Source organism: Dipodomys ordii, unplaced genomic scaffold (genome assembly GCF_000151885.1).
Source record: "Dipodomys ordii isolate 6190 unplaced genomic scaffold, Dord_2.0 Scaffold18, whole genome shotgun sequence".
NCBI lineage: Eukaryota > Metazoa > Chordata > Mammalia > Rodentia > Heteromyidae > Dipodomys > Dipodomys ordii.
This window is the reverse complement of record NW_012267234.1, coordinates 17,726,556-17,751,087: the sequence shown is the minus strand read 5'-3', so window position 1 is coordinate 17,751,087 and position 24,532 is coordinate 17,726,556. Positions and strand designations below refer to the sequence as shown.

Below are 24,532 nucleotides of genomic sequence, written 5' to 3'. Positions count from 1 at the left end.
CGGAGCCTTACATCACCTGGGGCTACCGTCCTCTTGGATATATTTTCTAACCAATCCCATCCCCCCTCTGGTGCTAGATCTCAACCTCCAATAACCCCTTCTTGATCATTCCAAACCTCCCTGGGGCACAGCCCACCTCAGACCCCTGCCAGGACATCTCCATCCGACGCCCTTCTCTCTCTGAACAGCCCTGTAGAAGCAGACCCTAGTCCCACCATCTTTTCACATGGTTCCCTCTCACTTTCTCCGGAACCCACCACTCCCGGAAAATTCTAGTTTTACTTGACATCGGGATGGTCCTGTATCTTCACTCATTGGGATGCAGCCATGAAGGCTGGGCCCTTGCCCAGCTTCACTCTCCTGCTCTCCCCACGCCTGGAATGGCAGTAGCCATGAATCAAGCACTCTTGGAAGATCTGTAGCCTAATGGATGGAAAGTAACAAGAGGGGAAATGGCTTTGTGACTGCTCATCAGGCCATTCCAAAATAAAATTCGGTGGTGGTGGCAATTCTAGTATGTCTTCAGATGGATGGAAGTGTCTAGCCCAGATCATGTCATCTCAGACATAGTGAGATCTCCTAATTTCTCTTACTTGAATATCCCATGGGTGTGGGCATCTGACTGATGGGTTGACTTCTGTCAACTTGGGAATTTGTGTCTTACCTTCCTATCACAGAGAAAATTGGTTGATTACCAATACAAAAGCATGGGGAGAGATTGTCAACATTTATAGAAGGAACTTGGCATTCAGATGTTATTCAGTTAGCTGTACAGATCATATATTGGGAGGCTCTCACTCCCTAGGATACTGGACCTGTCGAATTCTTTCTGTGGATGTTATCTAACACCATTTTCAAAGTTGCTGAATACTGTGTGTTCCAAGAAGGAGAAGTGTGTAAAGTGCAATCCATCACAACTTCTAATACTACCGTCTAGGGTATATACCACGGACAGCGACAGCCCCGCCTGGAAGAAATGCCCCTGGCCAGTTCTCCCGTCCACCTCTGGATGGCACGGAGCTCTCCCACCATGGGCAATGGGCTCCATTTACCTTTCTGTGCATCTGTTAGCCTAACCTGTTCATCAGATAGCAATCCGAAGGTTATTGTGAGGATTTAACCAGATAGATTGGTGACGTTTTAATGGACTGCGTCAAGCAGAGTAATCAGGTCACTGCAAACTCTACCACATATTGCAAACATGGTGGGGGACATGTACGCTGTTCCCCTGGAACAAACAATCCTGCCGTGGCCACAAACATGAACACAGGGCTGCAAAGGCATGCCAACAGCTAGTACCTGAGAGTTGGCTAAATGGGCTCCCACACAGCAACCTCTGGGCTGGTATGTCACAGGGTACCACGTTCTCTTCCAAGCCTGGCCAATGAATATCTAAAACAGGTGCTGCTGGCACATAGCTTGCTATAGAAAATCAAGTACTGGGCATAGAGAGGCTAAGCTCAATTAGTGGGAGCAGGACAGCCCCGGGCCGGTCTTTTGGGGGCATTTGGATTGGGGGTGCATTGTTTTCTTGCTCAGAGTGATCCCCAATCATCTGACTAGAGACCACCATTTACAGTACCGTGCCTGGCGACCTTCAACAAGGATTCACCAAGGATGGTGTACATCCACCATGGGGGTCTGGGATCTGAGGCTCACCCTGCTGATTCAAAAGCCCCTCCCCCCAGAAAACAGAAGAAGGTCTTCCCCTCTGGGATCACCTTACCTTCTCCTGTTCCCTCTCTTCACTTAACAGCCTGGGTTTCCTAGACTTCAGAAATGGAGCTTGTAGAGATGGTGCACACAGGTGACGTTTCACAACGGCTACTCTCTGGAAAACACACCTGTCCGTGGAAGCACCCAGTATGAGCTGCATCCAGCCTTGGAGGCATGTAGGCCTCTCTTGATTTCTGGGTTCGATGTTGAGAGTTGTTTGGTTTGTCTCCTGAGGGGATTTGGGGTGGGGTGGATGTATTCAATGTGTGTGTGTGTGTGTGTGTGTGTGAAAATGGAACAAGGAAAATTGACAGGATGGTGGGTTTGGGAGAGATGAGCAAGGATGACAGATAGGGCAATACTGATCAAGATGCATTGTACTCATAAACTGACATGTTGAGTTGAAACTCCTTGGTACAACTATTTAAAGATAATAAAATAATAATAATATAATATGATGTAATAATAAATAGTATCTAATATAATGATAAAGAATATAATAATATAACACATAATAAAATATAATAATACATAATAAAATAAATAAAATAATAATAACAATAAGTTAAAAAGAATTCCCATAAGTGATTGTTTAAATCTACCTTTTTGGAAATGCTAGTGGAAATCAACTTCCTCTTTTGTCAGTGATTCCAAAATTGGAGCAGCTAGAGGCGAAAGATGTTCCCCAGCCCAGGTCCATCACTGACTTGATTATAAAAATAAATGAGAAGTAATTCTGGTTGGGAAAGAAAAAACTTCCTGGTGATATAAGAATCAGATTAGGTTTTTCATATGCTGAGAATACATTTAAATTATATTTCAAAGCTTGAGATCTAACCTTTGTTATGTCCCCTACATGGGGAAAAACAATTCAGATTTGCATTTCAAATGAAAAATCTAATTATTTAGTTAACAGATGACCTCTTGATTATAGGTTTATGAAGACCGCATCTAATAATTCCAAGTCTAAATGGATTCCCTGGGTTTTTCCATTCCGGAGTGGGCAGGCACAATTTTCTCAGCATAATTTTCCTCTTAGAACCTCTGATCAGAGACTGGGGCATTACTTAAATTAACAATTATGTGTCAGTGCTGAAGTGTAAGAGGTAATTCATAAACATCGAAAGAAAGTATCCTCTCGTGCCGGATTCTCTGCAGCGTCTGATTTCAAAATTGAACAGGACAGATTCTGTTTCACATTCCGTTTCTCGTAGATGTCCCCTGTACAGCCAAGGTCATCCGAGATGCTGCACTGGGCCCGGCATGGTGCTGCTGGGCAGGGAAGGAGCCTCTAGGGCTCCTTCAGTTTGGTCAGATGAGGGTTTTCAAAAGTTCTCTGATGGTGGCGTTTTGCTGATTTTGGCTTGGTGTACAGGAAAGAGCCGCTGTGGCCGGCCTGAGGCTGCTGCCCCTAGAAAGACGGCTGGCATATGGGAGGTGGGGCTGGAGCCAGTCCCCCCCCTCCCATTCTCGGGGGAGAGAACCTTACCATGTCTGAACTGTGCAAACAGATGTGATGCAGTCTTCCTCCCAGAAATCAGTCTGTGGTATCACCGGACAGAGCCTTCCCAGGACGAGCCCTGCACCCCCAGTCTCTCATGAGCCTCCCCACGGGGTACCGGTGCTGTCACACCTTGTGGCTGGGGCACTGCGTCTTGGGGGTGCTGTGGAGAGGCCACCCTCCATCTACCACCACCTCCTACCTCCACCTTTCTTCTGTGAAGGATCAACTGCTTCCTGTCCCGTCTCTGTCATGAATCTCAGCCATGGACACGACTCTATGGCTGGGAGTCTGTGACTGTCTAGAAAATTAGTGAACCCGAGAGCAGCATTGGGGTCCTCTGAGCACACAGCATTCATTTACCAGTGGTTTGGCTGCCTAGGATTCCGAGGAGCCCTGGTCAGCTGTCCATGTTTGGTGAGAGTAGATGGAAACGCTGAGCAGCAAAGATAGGACACTCCACCAGGAGCGCCAATACTCCACCATTCTGTTCTCACCACTCAGAATCCTGGGCAGCAGGAAACCTCCTGGCCACGCCCTTGAGTAGTTGCTATGTGCCATAGACACTTTGACCCACACTAACCACTTGCCAGGTGTTTGTTGGGTGAATGATCGGTTCTTTATTCACAAAGAGCTGTGCCAACACAGTACAGGCCATTGAAAGTGTGCCATCCCGGCCCTCTTGAAGTTCACAAATCTAAAACAGACACTATCAGTCAAGACAGAGCCACAGATGAGAATGCAGTGAGATCACCAGGCAATAAAAAGCAAGAAAGTGCAGAACAAGAGACAGTCATCAATACAGCCTCTCCCGGCACAGCCCGACGCGCACGTCTCTCATTTGCAGTCAGAAGCGAGGATGGACTTCAGAGGCCTCCGGTGTCTTAGAGAGACGTGAACTGTGCCGTCCCACAAAAGCCTTTCCTAAGATGATGACGAGGCCATGGGGGAGAAGACTTCACAGTCAGTCAATGAAAGGAAGCATCCACAGCTGGCCAAGTTACTCTCTCTCTGCAAAAAGCAAAGCGTAGGCCTGCGCTGGCGCTCACAGTGCTCAGGAGGTACCGTGGCCCAAGAAAGCCTATAAGCCCTCACTTCTTCTGAGGTCCAGAGAAACTGGCCATCATTCCAATGGTGCTCCATGCCTGCAGTCCTACTTTGAATATTCCCATGCCAAAACAATCCACTCTTACCTGTAGGTTTGCTTCCTAGAGCTTCAATTACCCACAGTCTTGTTACCCCCAGTGATCTCTGTCCGAGACGGTAAGGGGAGGTGTAAACTGGAGGCCTAACTCTGGGGGTTCCCCCTGCCTCCCCTCACCACCAAGGCAGGTCTGACCACTCTCTGTCAGGCACGCAAGGAGAAGAGTCAATCAATACAGTTTTGTGGGGTTGGTGGACAGCGAACGTGAACATCTCAGCCCATCTTTGGATAGACTTTCTGTTTAAATAGAAGAGGAGTCTGGGCAGGATGAGAGCCGGGCATGATCCAGCATTGCTGGTCACACCGTGGCCTGGTGGATCATCTCTGCTCTGCCTGTGGAAAGTGGCATGATCCGTGCTCTCGGCCCTCTGCTGGCCGCCCTGGAAACATGACAATACGCCCAGCTTGGGTGGTGAAGCAAGAGGCGGAAGAGAGGCTCGTGAATCTGACTAGGACAAGAGGCTCTTCTGGGGTCTTCAGACATTATTAACTGCCTTGGTGTACACTCTGTTTATGAAGAGCTTCCCCTCTCCCCTCACCGGCTCTGACAGAGCGCCCCGGCAGAAGCTCACTCAGCTCATCTCCTCCTCACATTTATCTTTGTTTTTTATTTCCAACTTAGCTGCTGAGCCACGGCACTCTCTCCGCAGAGGTAACTTACAACCAGTCTGCTCCTGTGCTCCGTGTGGATGACACCGCTCTTGGGCTCTCTCAGGAGTGACGGGGGCAGGATGGCTGGTGGGGAGGATGAGGATGGGGGCGGGTCTGGAGGGAGAGGTGAAGCGTGGAGCCCAGCCGGGCACTGGGCCTCGGAGTCTTTCTTCAGCCCGTCACGGGAAGGCTAGAAACAATACACTCAAGGCATTTGGCAATGATGGGCCATCTTTCAAGAAGCAAGCTCTTGGACAAGATGAGAGGAAGATGCACCTGTCCCTCACAGCTGAACTTAGAGGCAAGGACCCCCCCCCTCCCCCCGCTCCCAGGCCTCCATGGTGCTGGACTTAGTTCTCTGTGACAGGGAGATAGCCAAAACTCTATACGGCACGAGAGAAAAGTGCTCACCAGGGTGGGTGTTCCATCCTGTAAAACGTATTGAAAAACTAGGAGAGAACAAGGGAGGGGGTAATGTTGCCCAGAAAGAAATGTACTCTCCACCTGACTTATGTAACTGTAACTCCTCCCTCTATACATCACCTTGACAATAACGACAAAGAAATTAAACACATACTGAGATTGTTGAGCAATTGCTTTCTAAGAAATTTGACTTCACCAAACCCTCCAGTGAACCAGATGACAAAGAACACAGTCTTCCCTTTCAGTCCAGCTAAAAACTGACCTCGAACCAACCCAGGGATGGCGCTGGGGATCAAAACCCATGCACACAATCACGTTTTCCCAGATTTCAAGCCCTTCAAGACATCGCATCTCAGCGAAGACCAGAGAAGCTCACACTTAGATGGAAAAACAAAACCAGGCCCCTTCCTCAGCTGCAGTCTCCATGTCCAGATTCCCCGGTTCCGGGGAACAGGACAGGGAGAGGAGACTCCTTCCCATCTGTTCACGGAAGCGGTGTGAATTTGTGTTTCTTCATGAACTGACGTCAGAAACTGGGTCCCAAGTGGTCTTTCTGGAATGGGTAACCACGTAGGTACCCACTAAACATCTCCGTGCTGACCACTTGTCTCCAGATCCATTAATGCAATGTTTTTCTCACCAGTATTACTCTCTGAAGTGTGATTTCTCAGGCTGGTCATAGTTTGCATAGGAACTGGGTTTTTTTTTTTAACTAAAGTATGGAAAATTTTGGTTTCAGTGAGTTTTCATCTACATCTCCTGCAGATGTCTTTATTATGTACACGGTGAATTTTAAAGACACGATTGCTTTTACTCTCTCTGAAATGTTCTCGAGAGCACAGAACTCGTGTGCCTGTGTGTGTGTGTGTGTGTGTGTGTGTGTGTACCTCTGTGTGTTGGGAGCACTGCTCACTTCTTAGGTTCTGATAAATGGATCAGAGAAACCATTCTATTTTAACATCTGGATCCTTTTTTAGGCTACACAAGCAAGGGGAGGAGAGCCTGACTGTCCACACGCTTCAGAGGTTGAAGTGCTTCTACCACGCTCAAATTAAGCCTATTTGGCCTCACAAGTTAAACATCTAAAATGCATTTTAAATGCAGATTGTTCCTGAATTAATCATAAAAGCTATAGAAAGGGCCGTGAGTTTTGCAGTCAAATGGTAACAACTCATGACTTATAACACCATCTCCATTTTGAAAATATCTTAATCCTCCAGCATTTTATAGTGCATGAGGGTGAGGATCTCAAAGGCAGTGAATAATTTAAAAAGAAGAAGAAATGCCGTATCTTAGAGAAGCGTTTGTTCCAGCGTGGATCCTCGGCGCTCGTATTAAAGCTTTAAGAGATACTCTGCCTAAGTGTGCTGCATAGTTGGAAATGGTATTTCTGAATAATATCTACATAATTTTCAATAAAAATAAACTTGCAGTAAATTATCGAGATCTTAAGGTACCAAAGACAAATGGCCTATGTTGGAATTAGTTTTCCCTCAGGAGTAAGGAAATGGAATTTATCTTCTGAAAGGAGTGGGGGAAATTTAAAAAAAATAACAGTATACAGAACTTTTTTAAAAAAACAAGCACTGGAGAATTCTTCTAGAACTGCATTAGGCCAGCATTCAGAATGTAGGGGAGGAGCCCGGTGGCAGATGGAGGCCTGATGCCGTCAGACTCCGGCTACAACGCTGCCCGGGATTTACGTAGATGGACGCTGGTGTGCTATGGCTCTCAACGCTCATTGGTGGATTCGATTATTTGTGTCCTTTGCGGAGATTCTGCGGCCTCGTGGGGTGAGATGATTCTCTGTGTTGTTCAGAGGAATCCCTGGCCTTCACCCACTCCTCTCTGAGAACACCTCCACCCCATCGCGCTAACCCAAAATGTTTCTAATCATCACCAACTGTCCCCTCTGCCTGGTTCACGCCTGAAGACCATGGACCTCACAAAGCGTGGGGATGAACGACTTTTAAGAAGAGAAACAGAAGAGAGTTGGAAGAGGCCTGCATTCTTTGCCCTGGTGGGAAACCCTGCCAGAGAAAGCAGTTTTGCTATCGCCTCCTTTCGCCCTCCGGGGCTTCATAGGGTGTCCTGGGGTTCCCTTGGGTGCTACAAGTGTCCACACGTCACTCCGGGCTACACAGACCACGATCTGCCCTTCACAACTCACAAAACTGTTCTCGGGACAGGAAGGATGATGGGGGAATAGGACTGTTCTGTGATGAGGGACGTGATGTACAGAATCTCTAGAAGGTTCTCTATGCTGGAAGGCGGGCTCCTCCTTTCCCCATATGACTCTGCCCCAACCAAAGTCTGTAGAGCTGGGCCAAAGTCAAAGCCCAGGAAGGAAAAACTGCATGAAGAAACTGTGCCACCATTGTGGGTAGACAGGCCTTTTCAAGACACACCCTGCTGCAAATGATCCACCTTCTGTACTGAACCCTCGCAAGAGAGAGAACACACTCACAGGTAATGCCCACTTATCGCCGCCTTTCCCCAGGCCTGCCAAGGCTCTGGTCCAGGTCTTTACCTTCACCTGTGCCACGCCCAGAAATTAGTGATCAATCGGAGGAGGACGTGGTCAGCTTCGCTCCCCGCCCCTCCTCCCACCCGCACCTTCCCATACTCAGGGCCAACCCAGCCTCATTAGTGAGCCTTGCTCTCGCCATCGTTTCCTGGGCTGTGTGAGTCTTGTTCTCTCTCATCTGCTTTCACTTGGCTCTGGCTTCAGAAGGTCAAGCCTGTGACCTTGAACGAGGCTCCCTTTGGTGCTGTCTGCAGATGCAGAAATGAGCACCCGTGAGCTACCTGCCTGGTAGGGAGTTCTTCTTCCTGGCTAGCCTGTGGGCCTCTGGGCCCGGTGCCAGGAGAGGTAGGCCTGGCTGGCAGGAACCGGTTATGTGAGCATCTGCATCTCCTCTGGAAGAAAGGGAAAGTGGTAGGCAACTAGTCTTTTGGTGCCTAATGCTTCACTACCAGGGACCCCCCTCATAATAAAGATCTTAAAGACAGATTCCAACCAAACAAATCAGCTCTGGCCAGCTGTGCTCAATAAATAAGTTTGAGATAGCTTGCCGATAAACTCCTGCACAAGAGAGAACTCAAAGTTTGGGAAATTACAAAAAAAAAAAAAAAGGAAAAGAATGTGTGTGTGTATGTATATATATGTGGCTTGGAGATTGAGCCAGACTCACTGAGGAGGACTGGTTGCTTCGCACAGAGGTTTTGGGGGTTTAGAATGGAACGGTTCTGCCATTACATCCCTCCTTGTCCCCAGTGCCCAGTAGGTAGTGGGATCTTGACACACGAAGGCATTTTTGAATTAATTCCGATTTCATGGCGATTTGAATGTTATTTTTTTTTTGCCTTGCTCAAATCAATCTTATTTTCCTGAAATGCAAATTGGATGCCAGTTTGTGGCGAGACCCCCTGAGAGGCTGAGGATTGAGCTGAGGAAATGTAAGCCTCCCTCCTTCCCCTTCCCCTCTCCCCCCCTCCCCCCCAGCCAAGCCAGGCAGGAAGCACCGTCCCAGCCCCAGCTGGGCTTCCGGGGTGAAAAGAACAGTTAGGGAAGAAGATGCCTCACACGGTTTCAGAGACCCCAGGAAGGACCCCGCTACCTCCCCTCTCCACAAGGGAGCCACATCTGATGGTGCAAGTCTCTGCCCCATGGTGGGGTTCTGGGGGGAAGTTCAGGCCTCCCGCCTCAAGGGTCCTCTCCCTGCACCTGTGTGTGCACTTCTCAGCAGGTGCTGGGCGCCCTCTTCGGCACCCTCTTCCTGCCCTGTCCCCCGCCCCATCACCAGGCTTACGGACCCTCCTTCTTCCTCTGTTTTGGGGTATGGTGCTGGAGATAGAAGCCAGGGCCTTGCCAGTGTGCGACCAACAACCTCAGAGCCACGCCCAGCCCTGCCCCTCATTCTTGAACACATGTGCGACTGGGTGTCCTCCCGAAGCTGGCTCCTGTCCCCTGCCCCCTGTCACGTGACACTGTGGTCTATGTGTCACGGAGCCAGACTGAACTTTGGGAGGACAGGGCCAGAGTCTCTTTCTGAGGTTTCCCTAGAGACACAGACTTGCGAATGCTTGAGTGATGAGGCCATGGGATGCTTTCAGCCCCTCGTGGGCTGAAGAGCAGGGCTCCATGGCCGCGTGGACCGTCCTGAGCACGGGCAGGCACGCGCAGCACCCCGGCCTAGGAGATGTCTGCAGCCTCCTCCGGCTGCGTCCACCAGAAACAACGTCAGGCAATGTGTGAGGTCCCTGGAGGGACCATTCCTGCCAAGACCCTGGAGGCTGAGGGTCCCCAAGAGGTAAGGACGGCGTTCCCCGGGGGACATCCAAGCCCCTTTTCCTCTGAGAGGAGCCAAGGGGTCTCGGCAGGAATGTGCGTGCTGTGGAGGAGCTCAGACCTGGCAGACACGGTGCCCGGCTCACCTGTGGGAGGCTGAGGAAGCTTCCTGAGGTCTCCCAATCAATGACGAATGGCCATGCCCACACCACACCCCAACTTCCAGCCAGGAGAAGTGCTGCAGGAGCCCTGCGTGTGTGTGTGTGTGTGTGTGTGTGTGTGTGCACGTGTGTGTGTGCATGTGCGTGTCTATTTGCACTAGCACCAAGCTGCAGCACGTAAGCCCAGATCTGACCGCATCTCTTAAAAATGGCCTTAACCCGCATCCCCTTCAGTCTGGTATAGCCTACCTGCTGAGTGACATGGGTCATTACTGCCCCACCCACAGCTCTCAAACCTGCTTCCAGAGGACACAGGGTGCTATCTTGTCCTGGTTTTCCTTCTCTAGTCCCAGCCCTCCATCCTATCCCATTCCTTCTCCCCTCCTCTGCTCATTCTTTCCAAACCTGTAAACAAATGGGTGGTGTGAGGGCGAAGGGCTGGCATGGGTGTCGGCTCTAAACGGGCAGCCCTGGCCCGGGGTCCAGCGCGTATGCTCACCCCCGGGGGACCTGCGGAATCACTGCCATCTCTTGAGTGTGCAGGTCAGAGCAAGCAGCCGATTCTCTCTCTGGCTCTTATTGGTGAATTCAGCAGTGTAGACAATGGCCCGACAGACTCTTTCAGATCTGACGTCATCACGTATCAGCACGGTGGAGGAGAACGCCACTGCGTCATTAGAAGAAGCGGCTGTGACAAAGCAGGCTGGCTCGGAACTGGACAGCTAAGATGGGAGAGAAAACCCGGCCCTCACACCTGCTTTCAGCCTCTTGAACGATACATGAGGGTCGGGTGTCTGCCATTCAAGGCCCAGGGTGCGGGGAAGGTAGGGATGTGGGGGGAGAGAAGTAGTTGAAGTCGCGGCTCTTCAGAGAGAGGAGGTTGTGCTAATGAAGTTCAGGGGGGAAAATGTGTTTCCATAGCTCCGGGTGAGGAAGCAGCTTTGCTTAGTGGACCAAATAAATAATCAGCGGCGGCACCTGGGCGGCCTAATCCAGGTGAGCGCGGCCTGGTCGCGTCATGCCTCAGTTTCACCAGCTGCGCCTGGCAGATAAGAGAAGCCGGACTGGGAAGAGTGTGATGGAGCGGCTCGGAGGCACGGGGCTGAGGAGAGACTCCCAAATCCCCAATTACTTTTAACTCCCCTCGATCACAGCCACGGGCCGAGAGGCCATCGGAATGACCTTTGCCGGGAGCAGTCGGAATACAGACACGCCTTCGCTCGCCAGGTTTCATTTCCTGGCGTTCCTCTGCTTTTTCAAGTGCTTGTGTCTACAGGGAGGCGAGAAGGTGCGTTCTCTGAGTCAGGAGATAGATAGATGGGCGACTACGCAAGTTTCCTGTTGTGTGACCCCCTACCCCGCCATCTCATCAGGGGGTGGCTGCACCCCTGTGGCGGGGGTCCCCCGTGCCTCACCCCAAGAGAGCTGAGGTGCACACGGGGAATCTTTGCTCAGCGGCTCCCAGGCCTAGCTTGGCAGGGGAGGTGCTGGAGAACTTTAGGGACCCCCGGATGCTCCCTCATGCTCTGAGACCTTCTGCTCTGACTGCGGCCCTACACGCAGGGAGGGGGTGCCCGAGTGCTCCCCAGGGGATTTTCCTGCCCCGCAGATGCCACATGGAAGGTCACGGATCTAAAAGGGCAAAACCGCGGGCTTTGTGGACGCCCCCGAGGCCACCTCCCTTCCCTCAGGCATTCTCTCGGCTGCCCCTGCTTCAGTCTTCTAAAGATGTCTTCATCTTTGGGCTTCGCACGCTGGTTTCTGAGAAACGAGCGATCGCTCCATCACGTGGCATTGCACACGTGCCCAGGCCTTGCCAGGATGGGCCAGGTTTGCCCTGCTCCCAGAGGCCAGCAGAGGAACAAAAGGCAGTTCTGTGGACCACAGAGCAATGGGCAGATCCCGGGCATGGACCCGCCGGCCCAGCAGGGCTACAGTGATGCTACCTTAAAGGTCTCCCTCGCAGGGGTGAGCCAATGAGTGCGCTGCGCTGTGGTGATTGACACGCTTGGGCCGTGCCTGTTTAGACCCGTGGCTCCGAGGCTGCCCAGGCAGAACCTGGAGCGGGTGTTGCATCCGGACTTGGGGACCCATGCCAGTGTTCCTCACCCAGCAGGTACGGGCTGAGACTTCTAACAAGTTCCCAGGCCATGCTGCGGGTGGAGGTGTGCGCTGAGAGCTGCCCATCGTCGGCTGACCGCCTTCCAGAGCGCCCTGGCCAGCAGCGGCTCAGCTGCCATCTGGATGCCAGCGATCGTCCCATCTCTGTTTCCCTGCAAGGACTGAAGTGCCTCGTGTCCTGGGACAGGCCACCGCCAGCCAGCTGACCTGCTGTCTGTGAGCTGCATCTCTGCCCTCACACGGCCCGGCAGGAGGCCTGCTACAATCACGAACTCTCATTCCAAAGCGGAGCAAACAGACATCCAGCTGCCAACAACGTGCCAAAGCCGACGCAGGATTGGGGCGCGCCGCGACATGGCCAGTACCCGCCCATTTCCATCTACAGAAACGGCGATTTCCTCCATCGCAGGGTCACAATCTGAATCTTGGTAGACCTACCTCCCAAGCTGGGGCCTTCAATCCCATTCTACCTTTCCTATCCCTTGGGGCTCTTTTTGAGCCACGTGACCTGATAGGACCTTTGTGACAAGTTCTGATCACGGGTGAGAAGTCACCTCTCCTCACCAGCTGGGCTTGTCACCGACTGTCCCCTGCCTTCTCAGAAAGTACTCGGGAATTGCACTGACAGCAAATTCCACCAGAGGTAGAGCGACCTCACCCGGCTGCTGGGGGCATCGCCGGGGCGCAACCCAGATGTTACTGTCAACGAGCTCATCAACTCAACCACACGCCACCCCGGCTACCTCTGCGCCTCTTGAATGCCTTAGGCCCACTCATGTTAAGAGAGGCCTCGTGGCACTGGACAGCAGTGTTCATTACTTCACTCCGATGTCTTTTCAGTTCTGACATCTTGGATCTCTCTCTGGTCACCAGTGGAGCAGGGGAGGGACGCATGCGTGAAGGGAGAGAGAAGAGGGAATGCTTCCCACTGCCAAGACAGTTCCAACTTTACAGCCAAGCTCTTAACCGTAAAGTCAAAACTTAGACCGAGAACTTGGCTCATGGGGAGAGCAAGTCCTGTCGCATTGAGCAGGCGGGCCATATCGGAAGGAGGGGACATTGAATTCCTGTCTGGGTTCTGGGGCCAAGAGCAGAGGTGTCCCAGCTGTCTGCTCGATAATTTAATTGGAGACTTTCAAGCTCATCTTTACGAAGGTTAAATGAGATCATGCTTTAAATATTTACCAAGGAGCCTGGGCGCATTGAGAGTGTTCAAAGAATATTGGCATTAATAATAACAACTGATCTCGAGGAGCCCTCTGGTCTTCAGCCAAGTCATCAGTGAAGATCATCAACCATTTTCATAGGGGTGTGTGTGTGTGAGAGAGAGAAGGGGGAAGAGGGAGGGAGGGAGGGAGGGAGGGAAGAAGGAAGGGAGGGAGGGAGGGGGGCTAGAAAGTTATTGAGCACATAATAGGTGCTCAGTAAATGTTAGTTCTCACGCTCCTCCCTCTTTTCCTACCCATGTGAATCTCCCACTGTGGGCCCCGATCAGGGTGTCAGTCTCCCTTGATGACACTTGCCCACTACTGCGGTCTGTCCTTCCTTTTGGTCTCCAGCCCAAGCCCTCCATCTGGCTTCCCACCTGCCTCCCAGACTCCGTCTCCCACCCTCCTCCCGTCCACCCAGATTGACAAATCTGCAGCCGGCAGATTATAGTCACAGCGTGAGAGAAATCATTACCACCTGCTAATATTTTTATAGAATTTCATAAACTTGGTCATTCATGAATCATTTACAGTACTTTATTCCAATGAAGAGTTCACAAATCACTCAAATGCTGGCAAAATGCATAATAATGAATAATATTTCAGGAAGCTTCGCGTTAATATGTCAGCTTCCGATGCTGAAAGACCCAAATTATTTTTGCCAGGTGCCACTTCAGGTTAGGATGACGGGAGGTGGTCCGCAGCTTTGGGGGCGCTGGGGCAGAGGGCGTGGTAAGATGGTGGTGGTTGCAGAACCGGGTGTTATTTAAGAAGTAATAGATCACCCAGCCTGTCAGGCGTTCCCAGCTCAGTGAGGAAGAAAGGGCTGGAGGATTTACTGAGTGGAGAGCAAAGTCTGGTTGGGGTGAGGCTGGAGCCAAAACCAGGAAGCAGAGGTAAAATCAAGGGCTGGGGGGCGCAGCTCTCAGAGCTGGAGAGAAATCCAGAAAGATCGCAGACCCAGTACACACCAGCCTCGGGTCCTCGAAGAAGCTATGTAACTGTTATTTGCCTTTGCACGCTGGCCTGAGCGCCTACTTCTTAAGTCTCTCCTGGGACACAGATTAAACAGGAGAATGCACAGGAAGAGTTTGCCCAGGACCCACCATGTAGCATTCAAGAGCTGGACGCTGGTGACTCACGCCTGTCATCCTAGCTACGCAGGAGGTTGAGATCTGAGGATCCCTGTAATCCTAGCTATTCAGGAGGCTGAGATTTGAGCCTGGCCAGGAAAGTCCATGAGACTCTTATCTCCAGTGAACCACCTGGAAACTGGAAGTGGTGCTGTGGCTCAAATGGTAGAGCAGTAGCCTTGAGCCAAAAGATCTCAGGGACAGTGCCCAAGTCCTGAGTTCAAGTACAAGGACACACACACACACACACACACACACACACACACACACATACCCCAAAAGAGTAGTTTCAATGACAACACACATCTGGGAGCTGAAGACATTTCCCCTATCAATTGTAGCCACAGAAAGCTCAGAGCACTGCATGCTGGGGAAATGGGAACACTTGCAAGTGAGCAGCATTTAACTTTTAAGCAAACAACAACACTGTAGCAATTATGATGTCAAGATCTTCACCCACAGGCTACCTGCTTTCAGAACTTGCAAGAGTAGAAAGTAAAGCATGGAGGTAAGGAGACAGGATTCTGGGCTTTGAAGGAGAAGTTCGGCCCTGCCATTTTGAGTGCTATGAAGAAGATGGATCCGAGCTACTGAGATGGAAAGTTATTTCACACAGACGCTGGACCAGACTGGAATTGCTACTGTTCCTTGGCCAAAATATATGCACACCAGAGTGACCCAGCTCCCAGAAAATGCAGAAATAGAAGCAGCGAGCACAGGGTGGATAACGAGGCAGACTTCCCCAGCAAGGATAGGAAGAAACAGGACAAAACTCCAAGGAAGAGCAATGGAGGTGAGGCAGGGGAGGCCAGCCTTACCAGGCTGGGGCGAAGGGGAGCGGGCGGGGCTGGCTCTACATTTTCAGGGTCCTCCCCAGTGTTCCTGGCAGATGCTGCCTACCCACAGCCTTGGGGGAGGGGACCTGGGCCCACCTTTGCATGGATAATGCCACCTCCATGACCCACAAGGCACAACTCCCAGGCCTGTCCTCTGCCCACCATGGGGAAGATTTTTTTAGATCAAACCGTAGACACAGAAACGAAAGGCACAGGGAAGCCGGGAGCCTGTGTGCTGGGTCTCACTGTCTTCTTGCCCTACCCCTTGGGGCTTACCACGGCCCAGTACTGTACCAAATGCCTGATATTTAACCCTCACAAAATGCTCTGAGCTCACCATTACAATTCCTGCTTTCCAGACATTAGGACGTTGGGGCAGTCACCAGCCAGCACCCCACAACTAGCGCAGGACGGCCATGCTTGGAATACAGCCAGCCCCGCCACGCGAGACCACACACAGCTGCGAAGAGCAAGTATGAGAAGCGCCAAGAGACAGTCCTATTTTACTTGCCGGCTACAAACACGAGTCATCTCCCCTTTTCTGATCCTTCTAGGTGTGAGATCTAGCCACACTTTATGGACGAGAATCAAATCACTAGATCAGAGAGGGTGATGGTGTCTGAACTCACACAGGCCAGGGAGACGTTACGCAGAGCGGGCAGCCATTTTCCATCCCAGAGCCCTCGCCCCCAGCGGCCATATTAAAGAGCACTTAGATGCGAACACAACCACTTCATACATCCCTGCAGCCCCCTCCCGAGCTCAGCCCCACGCACGGGCAGCTCTTCATGAGCAAATCGGGGGCCAAGTGAGTGTCTCTTGTCTCTTCAGCCATCCTGTCCTACAGCAAAGTCCCCGCACACGCATGACAGCATGCCCTTCTCCCTGTGGAGATCACGGGCAAAGCCGATCACATGGTCAGAAATTCTCCCAAAGGAGGCCTTCACCCCCACCCTGGTGTCACAACCAAGGGACGCAGCCGGCCAGAGGCTGCCTGGTGGCGTTAGTCCTCAAAGGCTGAGGTTTGTGTTTTCCTGCTGCTGCTCCCGTCCCCAAATGGCTCCCAGGGACCAGGCCCGCTTGGAAGACATTTTGTATGCCAAGCCCCGAAGCGCACACGTGCACTCCCCGCACCTGCGGCCTCCTGGCTGTTCCTACGGCCGGCGTGGGGAGAGGGAAGGGCAGATGCCCACGCTCTGCTGCCCGCTTCTCCCACAGCTGCCAGGCCCTCTCTGGTCACTGCCACGGCCAGCTGGTACTGGACATTTCTGAGGGGGCCCATCGGCAATTTCAACAGTGGCTGAGCAGCTTCCTGCTTGGGTCTGTGATGGAGAGATGGCTCACCCCTGGGGGCTCACTGACAAGTGCTCGCTGCCTCCTGCAGATGCCCAGAAAACCTTTGGCCAGGCTTCCGAGGGGGAGTCTGAGTGGGGCCCGTGCTCTCCTGGGACCAAGACGCTGGAGTGCATGGTCAACATGGAGCCTGCTGTCAATGGCAGATTTCCCATGAGCCACCACGGTTCCTTCCCCCTCCCTCTCCCCCTCCCCCCACCATGTCCAGCACCGGAAGCCGCCAGTGTCCCCACTTGGAATCCACAACCCCCCAGTAGGGCTGGGGAGAGAGCAACAGACAAACTCAGCCCTCAGTGCTGTGCGTTTCCTCTCACCTGTAAACGCACAGCCATTCTGATGCGTGCAAACACGTCCCCCACCGTGGGACACCCTACGTGAGGCGCTGTGCCCACCGGACACGGCCGATCTCTCCATAGACCCGACGCGTCTTCGAGAGCACTTGAAACGGCTGCAGAAAACCGTCTGGCAGCGGGCCACGATGCCCAGACCCCAACTGCTAAATACTTAGCAAGTTTTCCTACGGAGCGCACCGCGGCCTCTTACAGCATCGTTTCAAATCAAACAACAACGAGGGACGCTCTCCCCTCCCTGCCTCTTGGTCAGATCTGTGAGAACAGAATGGCCAGGTTGGATGGTCTGCTCCTCTTCCCATTCTCCATCGCTAAGCGGGTCTCAGAAAAGCCAAAGATGGCGTAGAGAGCCGCAGCACCTCCCACGGGCCAAAGCTGGAAGCAGGCCTGGCGCTCCATCCGGGAGCCCGAGGCCCTGGCGCTGACTGCCCCACAGGCAGAGGGCGCTGCAGCCACGCCCCGGGACACGGGGGCACACAGACCGGGGCAGGGCACTCACCTGGTACGTGGCGATCATTTCTCTGTCCAGGGTCCGTGTCACGGAGACGCTGCCCGTGTTCTCATTGATCCTGAAAATTCCTTTGGGCTCTTGATCCACGCCCTTCCCGCTGAGCCGGAACTTGGAGCCCTCGGGCCTGTCACTGTCAACCACCTGGCCAGAGGAACAGAGCAATGTTTACCATCGTCTGGGAGACCCGGGAGGCCCGCGATGGTGACCCGTCCACTCTCAGATGAACTGAGGTTGCCCCAAATAGCATCCTTATGTAGCCCCCTCCATCCTGACCGCCAGGTCCTTGGGGAAGCTGGCCAGTGCTGAGGCGATGGGTGGAAGAGGTCCCAATACCACGCTGGTTTTGCAAGCAAGGCTCAACAGGCAAGGGACCACATTGGTTTGACAACTTGGCACCAGTTAGGCACCGTTCAAGGTTCTAGGTGCTTCTGTCGCCTCTTGCTTTCCCCGCCCCATTGTCTGTCCTAGGGACCAGACTCCCTGATGGAGGAGCACTTCACATCTGTTTTTCTTTAAACCCTGAAGCAGTGCTGGGGTAAGAGAAGCAGGTTATTCTGAGTCACGGAAGCACAGGGCACAGCCGTTCCCTAAGATGGCTGGGAGGACACTTGATGGAACTTGGAGCGGCACCGTCCGTTTCTCTAGACATTGCTACCCGAGACACTGACATGTGTACCCATGCTTTCACCACGAGATCAGACATTTGAAGAAGAAACTCAGTAGGTAAAGGGGGAGGGTTGGCAGTCCAGGCAGGAGGAGCAGCTAGGACGTTCCAAAACTAGCGAGTCATTAGTAGGGTTTGAGTTGAGGGGAGCCGAGAGGAAGAAGTCAAATTTAATAGAGGTCCTTCCAGCACTTGATATTGTGCAGGCAGAGAAAGAGCTCTATTACTGTGTTTGCAGAAGCTGGCTTTAGAATTGACAATGAAGTATTTATCCATAGTTAATGCTACTTTTATTAAAAGTACCTGTAAATGTTAATCTGGTGATAACAAAACAGTTTAAAGGCCACAGATGTAATAGACATTTTGGATTTGTACAGATAAAAAGAAAGAGATTCAGACGCAGACACTTTGCGAACAAGTAGGAACCAAGCCTGCAATTCTGCTCACAGACACCAGGTGGCAGTGGTGCCTAAGGCAGCGTGAACTGGCAGAGCCAGTTGAGGCACAGCAAATCAATATGGCCATGCAAATGCAGGGGTTTTGTATTTTTTTCCCCCTGATTTAAAATGTTCTTTATTGAAATACACTGACGGCTTTAATTAAACACCAATTACCTCTGTTTGCATTTTTTAAGATTAATGGAAAATAGGATCATTAAGAAAATAAGGCACGTGATTCCTTCTGATGAAGAGTTTTTAAATCACTACTTGACTTGATTTCATCCACCTGACAGTCTTCCGCTGCCCGGACACTGCGGGGGGTCAAGAGCCTGGGCTTCGGGGGCTGCCTGCCAGCTGCCTGGGCCTGACGCCTGGTTGGTGGAAATCCACACTGTTCACAGGGCCCAATGTCGCAGTCCTGCCTTTGCCAGTGACCTCTTGTTCTGCGGATCCCCATGTCCTCCTCTGCAGAAATGGGGCAAGACCACTTATTTCCCAGGGCTCACAGAGACGGTAAAGTACGTAGATGGTGAGTCATAGGTAACTACTGCAACACTGACACCAACGGTCACAACAAAATTATCCTGCCATCTGTGGGCTGATAGGCAGCCCCAGGCATAAAGCGAAAGCATCTTAGCCGTAATGTTAAAAACAAAAATCCCTTGTGGGTCACATCTGTGATTGTACCTCTGCTGCAGGGACCGGCCGGGGCAGCTGGCAGATCACTCAGCGTGGGTACAGTGGCTCGGGCCCCCACCCACTGTGGGACGTTGACTCCCTCCCTTCCCCCTCCAAACATACCCGAGATGGGTCCTACAACCTACAAGACAACCCACGGAAATGACCCAGGCTGCTGAGCAGCTGGAGCCGCCCGTTCCAGGAAGGGCCTTGGGGTGTGATCTCCTGCCACTCACAGCCTGGCTGCTGACCCACCAGGAGGTGCCTCTGAGCCCCTTTCCCTTTCATGAAGCCATCCGGAAGTACAGGGGGTGGGGGACACCGTACCCAGATGTTCTGGAGGAACTGAGCCAGGCTGGGCCTCTGGGGGCAGGCCTCGCCACCTCCCATTCCTCCACCTGCAGCTCGGTGTCACGAGCTGAATTCAAAACCTGGAAGTTCCCGAGGGTGACTCTCCCTTCCGCTGCCAAGGTCAGGGTCATCTCCACCCCCTCTCTCTGAGAGCTTCTGCCGCTTGACCTTGCAGAAGTGAGGTCTCCAGAGGAGATCCTGTTCAATTAGCACTTGCTGCTGGATTGAAATAACTCATTCCCCAGGGAAGGACGCAGGCTCTCATCCTCTGTTACGGAGGCCGCTGTGCAGCACTGTCCACACCGACTCTGACTCTCTCTCTCTCTCTCTCTCCCTCTCTCTCTCCCTCTCCCTCTCCCTCTCTCTCTCTCTCTCCATTCTCCTAGGCCTGGGTTTTTACCCATGGATCAGGCCTCGTTTAGTCCTCAGAGCAGTTTGCATATTGAAGGAGTACTCAGTCAGGCCCAGGGCAGGGGCGTCTCCTCTTCCACAACTGTCCGGAGGTGTGATTCCTGGGCTGACAATCAGCATCTCCTGGAGTAGACAGGATGCAAATTTCCAAGTTCTGTGCATCAGAAACTCAGAGCCAGGCCAGACATGGAAGCCTACCAAGCCTCGTGGCGCACAGCACTGGAACAGCCCTGCTCTAGACACACAGCCCCATCCCAGCCCTCCAATGGAACCGGCGCTCACCTTCGGTAGCACCTGCGGTCTCTTTGCTACCTTCACTCAAGTCCTACTTTCTGTACGTTGCCAGGTGGGCCTGAGGGTGGTACCTGAGCGGTCCCTGCTCAAGGCGAGCACTCTATCACTTTGAGTCACAGCCCCACCTCCAGTTTCCTGGTGGTTCACTGGAGATAAGCCCTGACTGGGGCTGGCTTTGAACCGAGATCCTCAGATCTCAGCTAGGATTACAGGCGTGAGCACCAGTGAGGAGGACGGAGGGTGGGCGTGACCAAGGAGGAGGAAGGAGCGGGGATGGCGAGGGCTGACCCTGGAAACTGAGGACAAGACGCTGAGGTGGGTCCCCACCAGGCAGCACAGGAAGCCACAGGCCGCAAAGAGTGGGCGGAGCTCAGGTGCGCAGCTCCTGGCTGGAGGAGGGACAAGACCATCCAGGAGGAGGGCTCTGAGCCTTGGGCTGAAGGCTGGGGGGAGGGGGAGGGAGGGAGGGGGAGGGGAGGTGGGGAGGAATTAAAGAGCATTCATAGATTGTTTCAGTCTGCTCCTGCCCTGGTCAGAGTTGGGTTTACAGTATAGTATATCATTTCCTTTGGGTAATTAAGAAAGGTCATCTGGAGGAATGAGCCTATACAATTATAAAGCACGTTGGCTAAAGGCAACGGGGGTCCAGCGTTCACTCTGGGATGAGAAAAAGGGCAATAGGAGAAAAGCGGTGCCGTGTGCACACGTACCGACCTCAGTCACGCTGACGTGTCCATGGTAGCTTGCTCTGGCAGCTGAACAGCTATGCGTTCCTAGTGTGCTTGAAACCCAGACAGCGAGGAGGGAGACTCAAAGGGGACGCTGGCTTTGTCACATCCTGTCACCCTTTGAAACCAGGCCCCCGCCCTTCACCGAGGAGCCTGGTCCCGGCTGCGCCAGGCTACCAGTACAGCCATGCAGGAAGCCTTTGGAACCAGACAGGCAGCGAAGCTGGTGTGCTATTTACACGCCCTTCCGGCAGTGGGCACCTGTAGTCCCGCTCTTCCTCATTATTGGCTCTTATCCCCATTCCAACTCAGAGGACAGGAAAGGAAAGTCCCACTGTGAGCAGGAGAGGCAAGCCCTGCTAATTGTGAAGCCTGCGCTGTGGATGAATGGGTGTGAGGGGGCGTTCACTGGCTCCTTACACACAGCGGCAGCCAGAGACACTCAGGCCCAGCAAGCAGCTGGGGTGGCCGGAGGGGCAGAGTCCAGGCCGGCACCTGTACCACCAGTAGCCACACAGGGCCCAGCGAGGTGAAGGCCACCTGGAAAACACATTTTTGTCAGGAGAGGATGGAGTAGGTGTTAGCGAAATGAGCTCCCTTCCCACAGCTTGGCACGCTCCCTCCCCTCGCCACAGCTTGGCACGCTCCCTGCCTAGACAGCACCAGGCCCACGTAGTAAATAATCAGCCTCCACCCCCCTTACCTTGGGATGGCACTCCTCGGGGGCAGCCACCACCCTCGAAGGCGGCAAGAGCCCCTTGGAGTGACCTCCAGGCCAGGGCAGCTGCAGGACCCTCATCTACTACTTGGGCAGCAGCCATAAATCCTTGTCCGCCATGATGAAGCCCCTGGTCCCTACATCCACACCAGGGTCTCCGCCTCCTAGTCCCTCCCAGCCCCTCCTAAGCCTCCTGGGTTATACAGGTCATCTCAGACAATAGCTGGCACTTCTCACTTCTCCCTGTGAGAAGGGGTCTTGCTGGCCCCTTTCCTGACCCTCTACCTTCCTTTGTTCTCTGTACCGGAATGTCTGCGCGGTTCCCTGGCAAAGTCTAATCATCTAGCACTAGGGCTTTCCTCAGCCTCCCCATTTCTGTATGACATCAACAGGTCCTCCGCGCAGATCCACTCCTGAGGAGCATGTCAGGATGCCCCTTACAGAAAAGGAGAGTTCTGCAAGGCGAATGCTCATGCAAGACTTTCATCTCACAGGGTTAGGAGACACCTCCCGCTCCCCCCAGGAAGTGGACTTAAACACTCAAGATGGCGGCCACTGTCTTCTGCCTTTGTTTTCTGAGCTGGAAGAATGCACCGTGGTCACGTGGTCCGGCAACCCTTCCCCCTCCACCCCCAACCCTATGACAATGGTTCTGATGGCCAATGTGGATGCTGCTCTGTAGTCTAAAACATGGAGATGTCTGTAGGCCTTCCCCAAAGATAAAGGCAGCAGGCAAGTCTTAGTATCCTGATATAGAGGTCAGATGGCCTTGCGGTGGGCAGTGGTGACTGCCCCCAATTCATCCCCCTATCCCACCACACCCTGCGCCCCGGGGGGGGGGCGGCTATTAACTCCCTCCTGTGCTTGGAAACCAAGGCACTTTAAGAGAAGAAGTACAACTTTATTTACATGTTTTTATACAGTCATAAAATGCATCATAAATTCACAAATTAAAAAAATAAAAATCAGGCCTGTTGTCCTAATCTCTCTCTTTTTGGAAATGTCCTCCCATGATATGGGCAACATCATTTAAACATTCCTCAGTTAAAATTCCCCAAAGTGAGCTGTGTGGATCGTGTAATCTCTAGGGACTCGGCGACCTCCCGTCTTCACAGTTTCCAAAGAGACCCTTCAAATAGATCCTCGTTCTAGATAGTCATTAGATTCCCTACTTCCCCAAAAGTAGTTACCAAAAGAATTAAACCACGTGGGAAGAATATTGTTCTTTCAATGGGAAGGTGGAGGAGATATTGTCTTCTTATCCTATACTGTTTTCAGTGTGGTGGAAGAGCCTCTATTAGTAATGCAGTATTAAGTAAACAGGTAAGAATTATTAGAGTCTGATGCACATACTAATTTAGAATGGCTTCTTCTTTATATTCAAAAGGAAAGAATTTACGTACTGCCTTTGCCTCTAGTTATGAGCAGGCAATTGAGTTTATCACTAGATCGGCTCTCACAGTCTTTCATGGGAGTTAATTTCCCCGTAGCTCACTAGTCCTTCATGAAACTCCCAACTTGAATACACGTAGCCGTTCTCCAGTACGGGCAGGTGTTGTACCCATGCTGTTCCTCACCCCTGTGCTGTTCCTGCTTCCAAGCTTTTGGCTTCCATTAACACAGGGAATTAGGACGCTCTGTGCCAAGAGTCCTTGGGGAGGAGTATGGGGTGGGGCCAGGGCTGGACACACACTGCCCGGGTCGACACTCACACCACTGAGAGTGGCTGGGCTCGCCTCTCATTTCAACTGGCTTCCACTGTCCCATGGACGGCGCTGTGATCATGGGTAACATGGCATGGAAAAACGGACTCCAGAAAGACAAGGTTAGGAGAGATCTGCGTTTTCCATCCACGGCCTTGTCGCTTAGCAGGCACCATGCCAACTTGGTTCCCTTCTTATTTCATAACAGACTTAAGATTAGGCCTCCGCCTAACCTGAGCTCTGTGGGATTCAATAGTCATTTGCTTTTGCATTCTTTTACACTTTATAATTCCTTGGTAATGTTCTCATGGGGAGTCATGGCTTATGCTTATTTTTGAGGGTAAGGTTAATGTGTAGGATTTTACTCATTTTTAAGATGGCGCTTCTTGACTTCCAAGTGTTTAGAGGGCTTTAATGATCCCCCATTTTCATATAACACTGTCACGTGTGAAAATTCAATGTTAGATAGCTTAAAAAAATATTATTAGCTTGCTAGATGCCAGTGGCTCACACCTGTCATCCTGGCTACTCAGAAAGCTGAGATCTGAAGATCATGGTTCAAAGTCAGCCTGGGAAGGAAACTCTGTGAGACTCTTATCTCTAATAAACCACTAGAAAATTGGAAGTGGTGCTGTGGTTCAAGTGGTAGAATGTTCACCTTGAGCTGAAGAGCTCAGGGAAAGCACCCAGGCCCAGAGCTCAAGCCCCACGACCAACTATATATACATATATGTATGTATGTATATATATATATATATATATATACATATATATTATTAGCTGGGTGTCCTTAGCTCAAACCTATAATCCTAGCTACTCAGGAGGCTGAGATCTGCAGACCACAGTTTGAAGCCAGCTCAGACAGGAATGTCCATGAGACTCAAATCTCCAATTAATCACAGAAAAAGCTGGAAGTGGTGCTGTAGCTCCAGTGGTAGAGTGCTAGCTTTGAACAAAAGCAACTCAGGGACAGTGCCACCAAAAAACCCAAACAAACATATTATTAGTCAGCTAAAATACTATCTTTACTAAGAGATCCATGGGCAGACCAAGTGTTATACAGTTCTGCTTTGAGTAGCAAAAATA

At 52.0% G+C, this 24,532-nt stretch overlaps 1 protein-coding gene across 1 annotated transcript in view; it reads right to left on the bottom strand.

Annotated features, from left to right (window-relative positions):
* The window catches only part of Cdh13 (cadherin 13), a 739,646-nt gene that overhangs the window by 293,338 nt on the left and 421,776 nt on the right, over positions 1 to 24,532 (bottom strand). Inside the window, exon 5 of the mRNA XM_013013008.1 lies at positions 17,448 to 17,600. Coding sequence (XP_012868462.1) covers positions 17,448 to 17,600 — 153 coding nt within the window. The remainder of the gene's footprint in view (positions 1 to 17,447; positions 17,601 to 24,532) is intronic.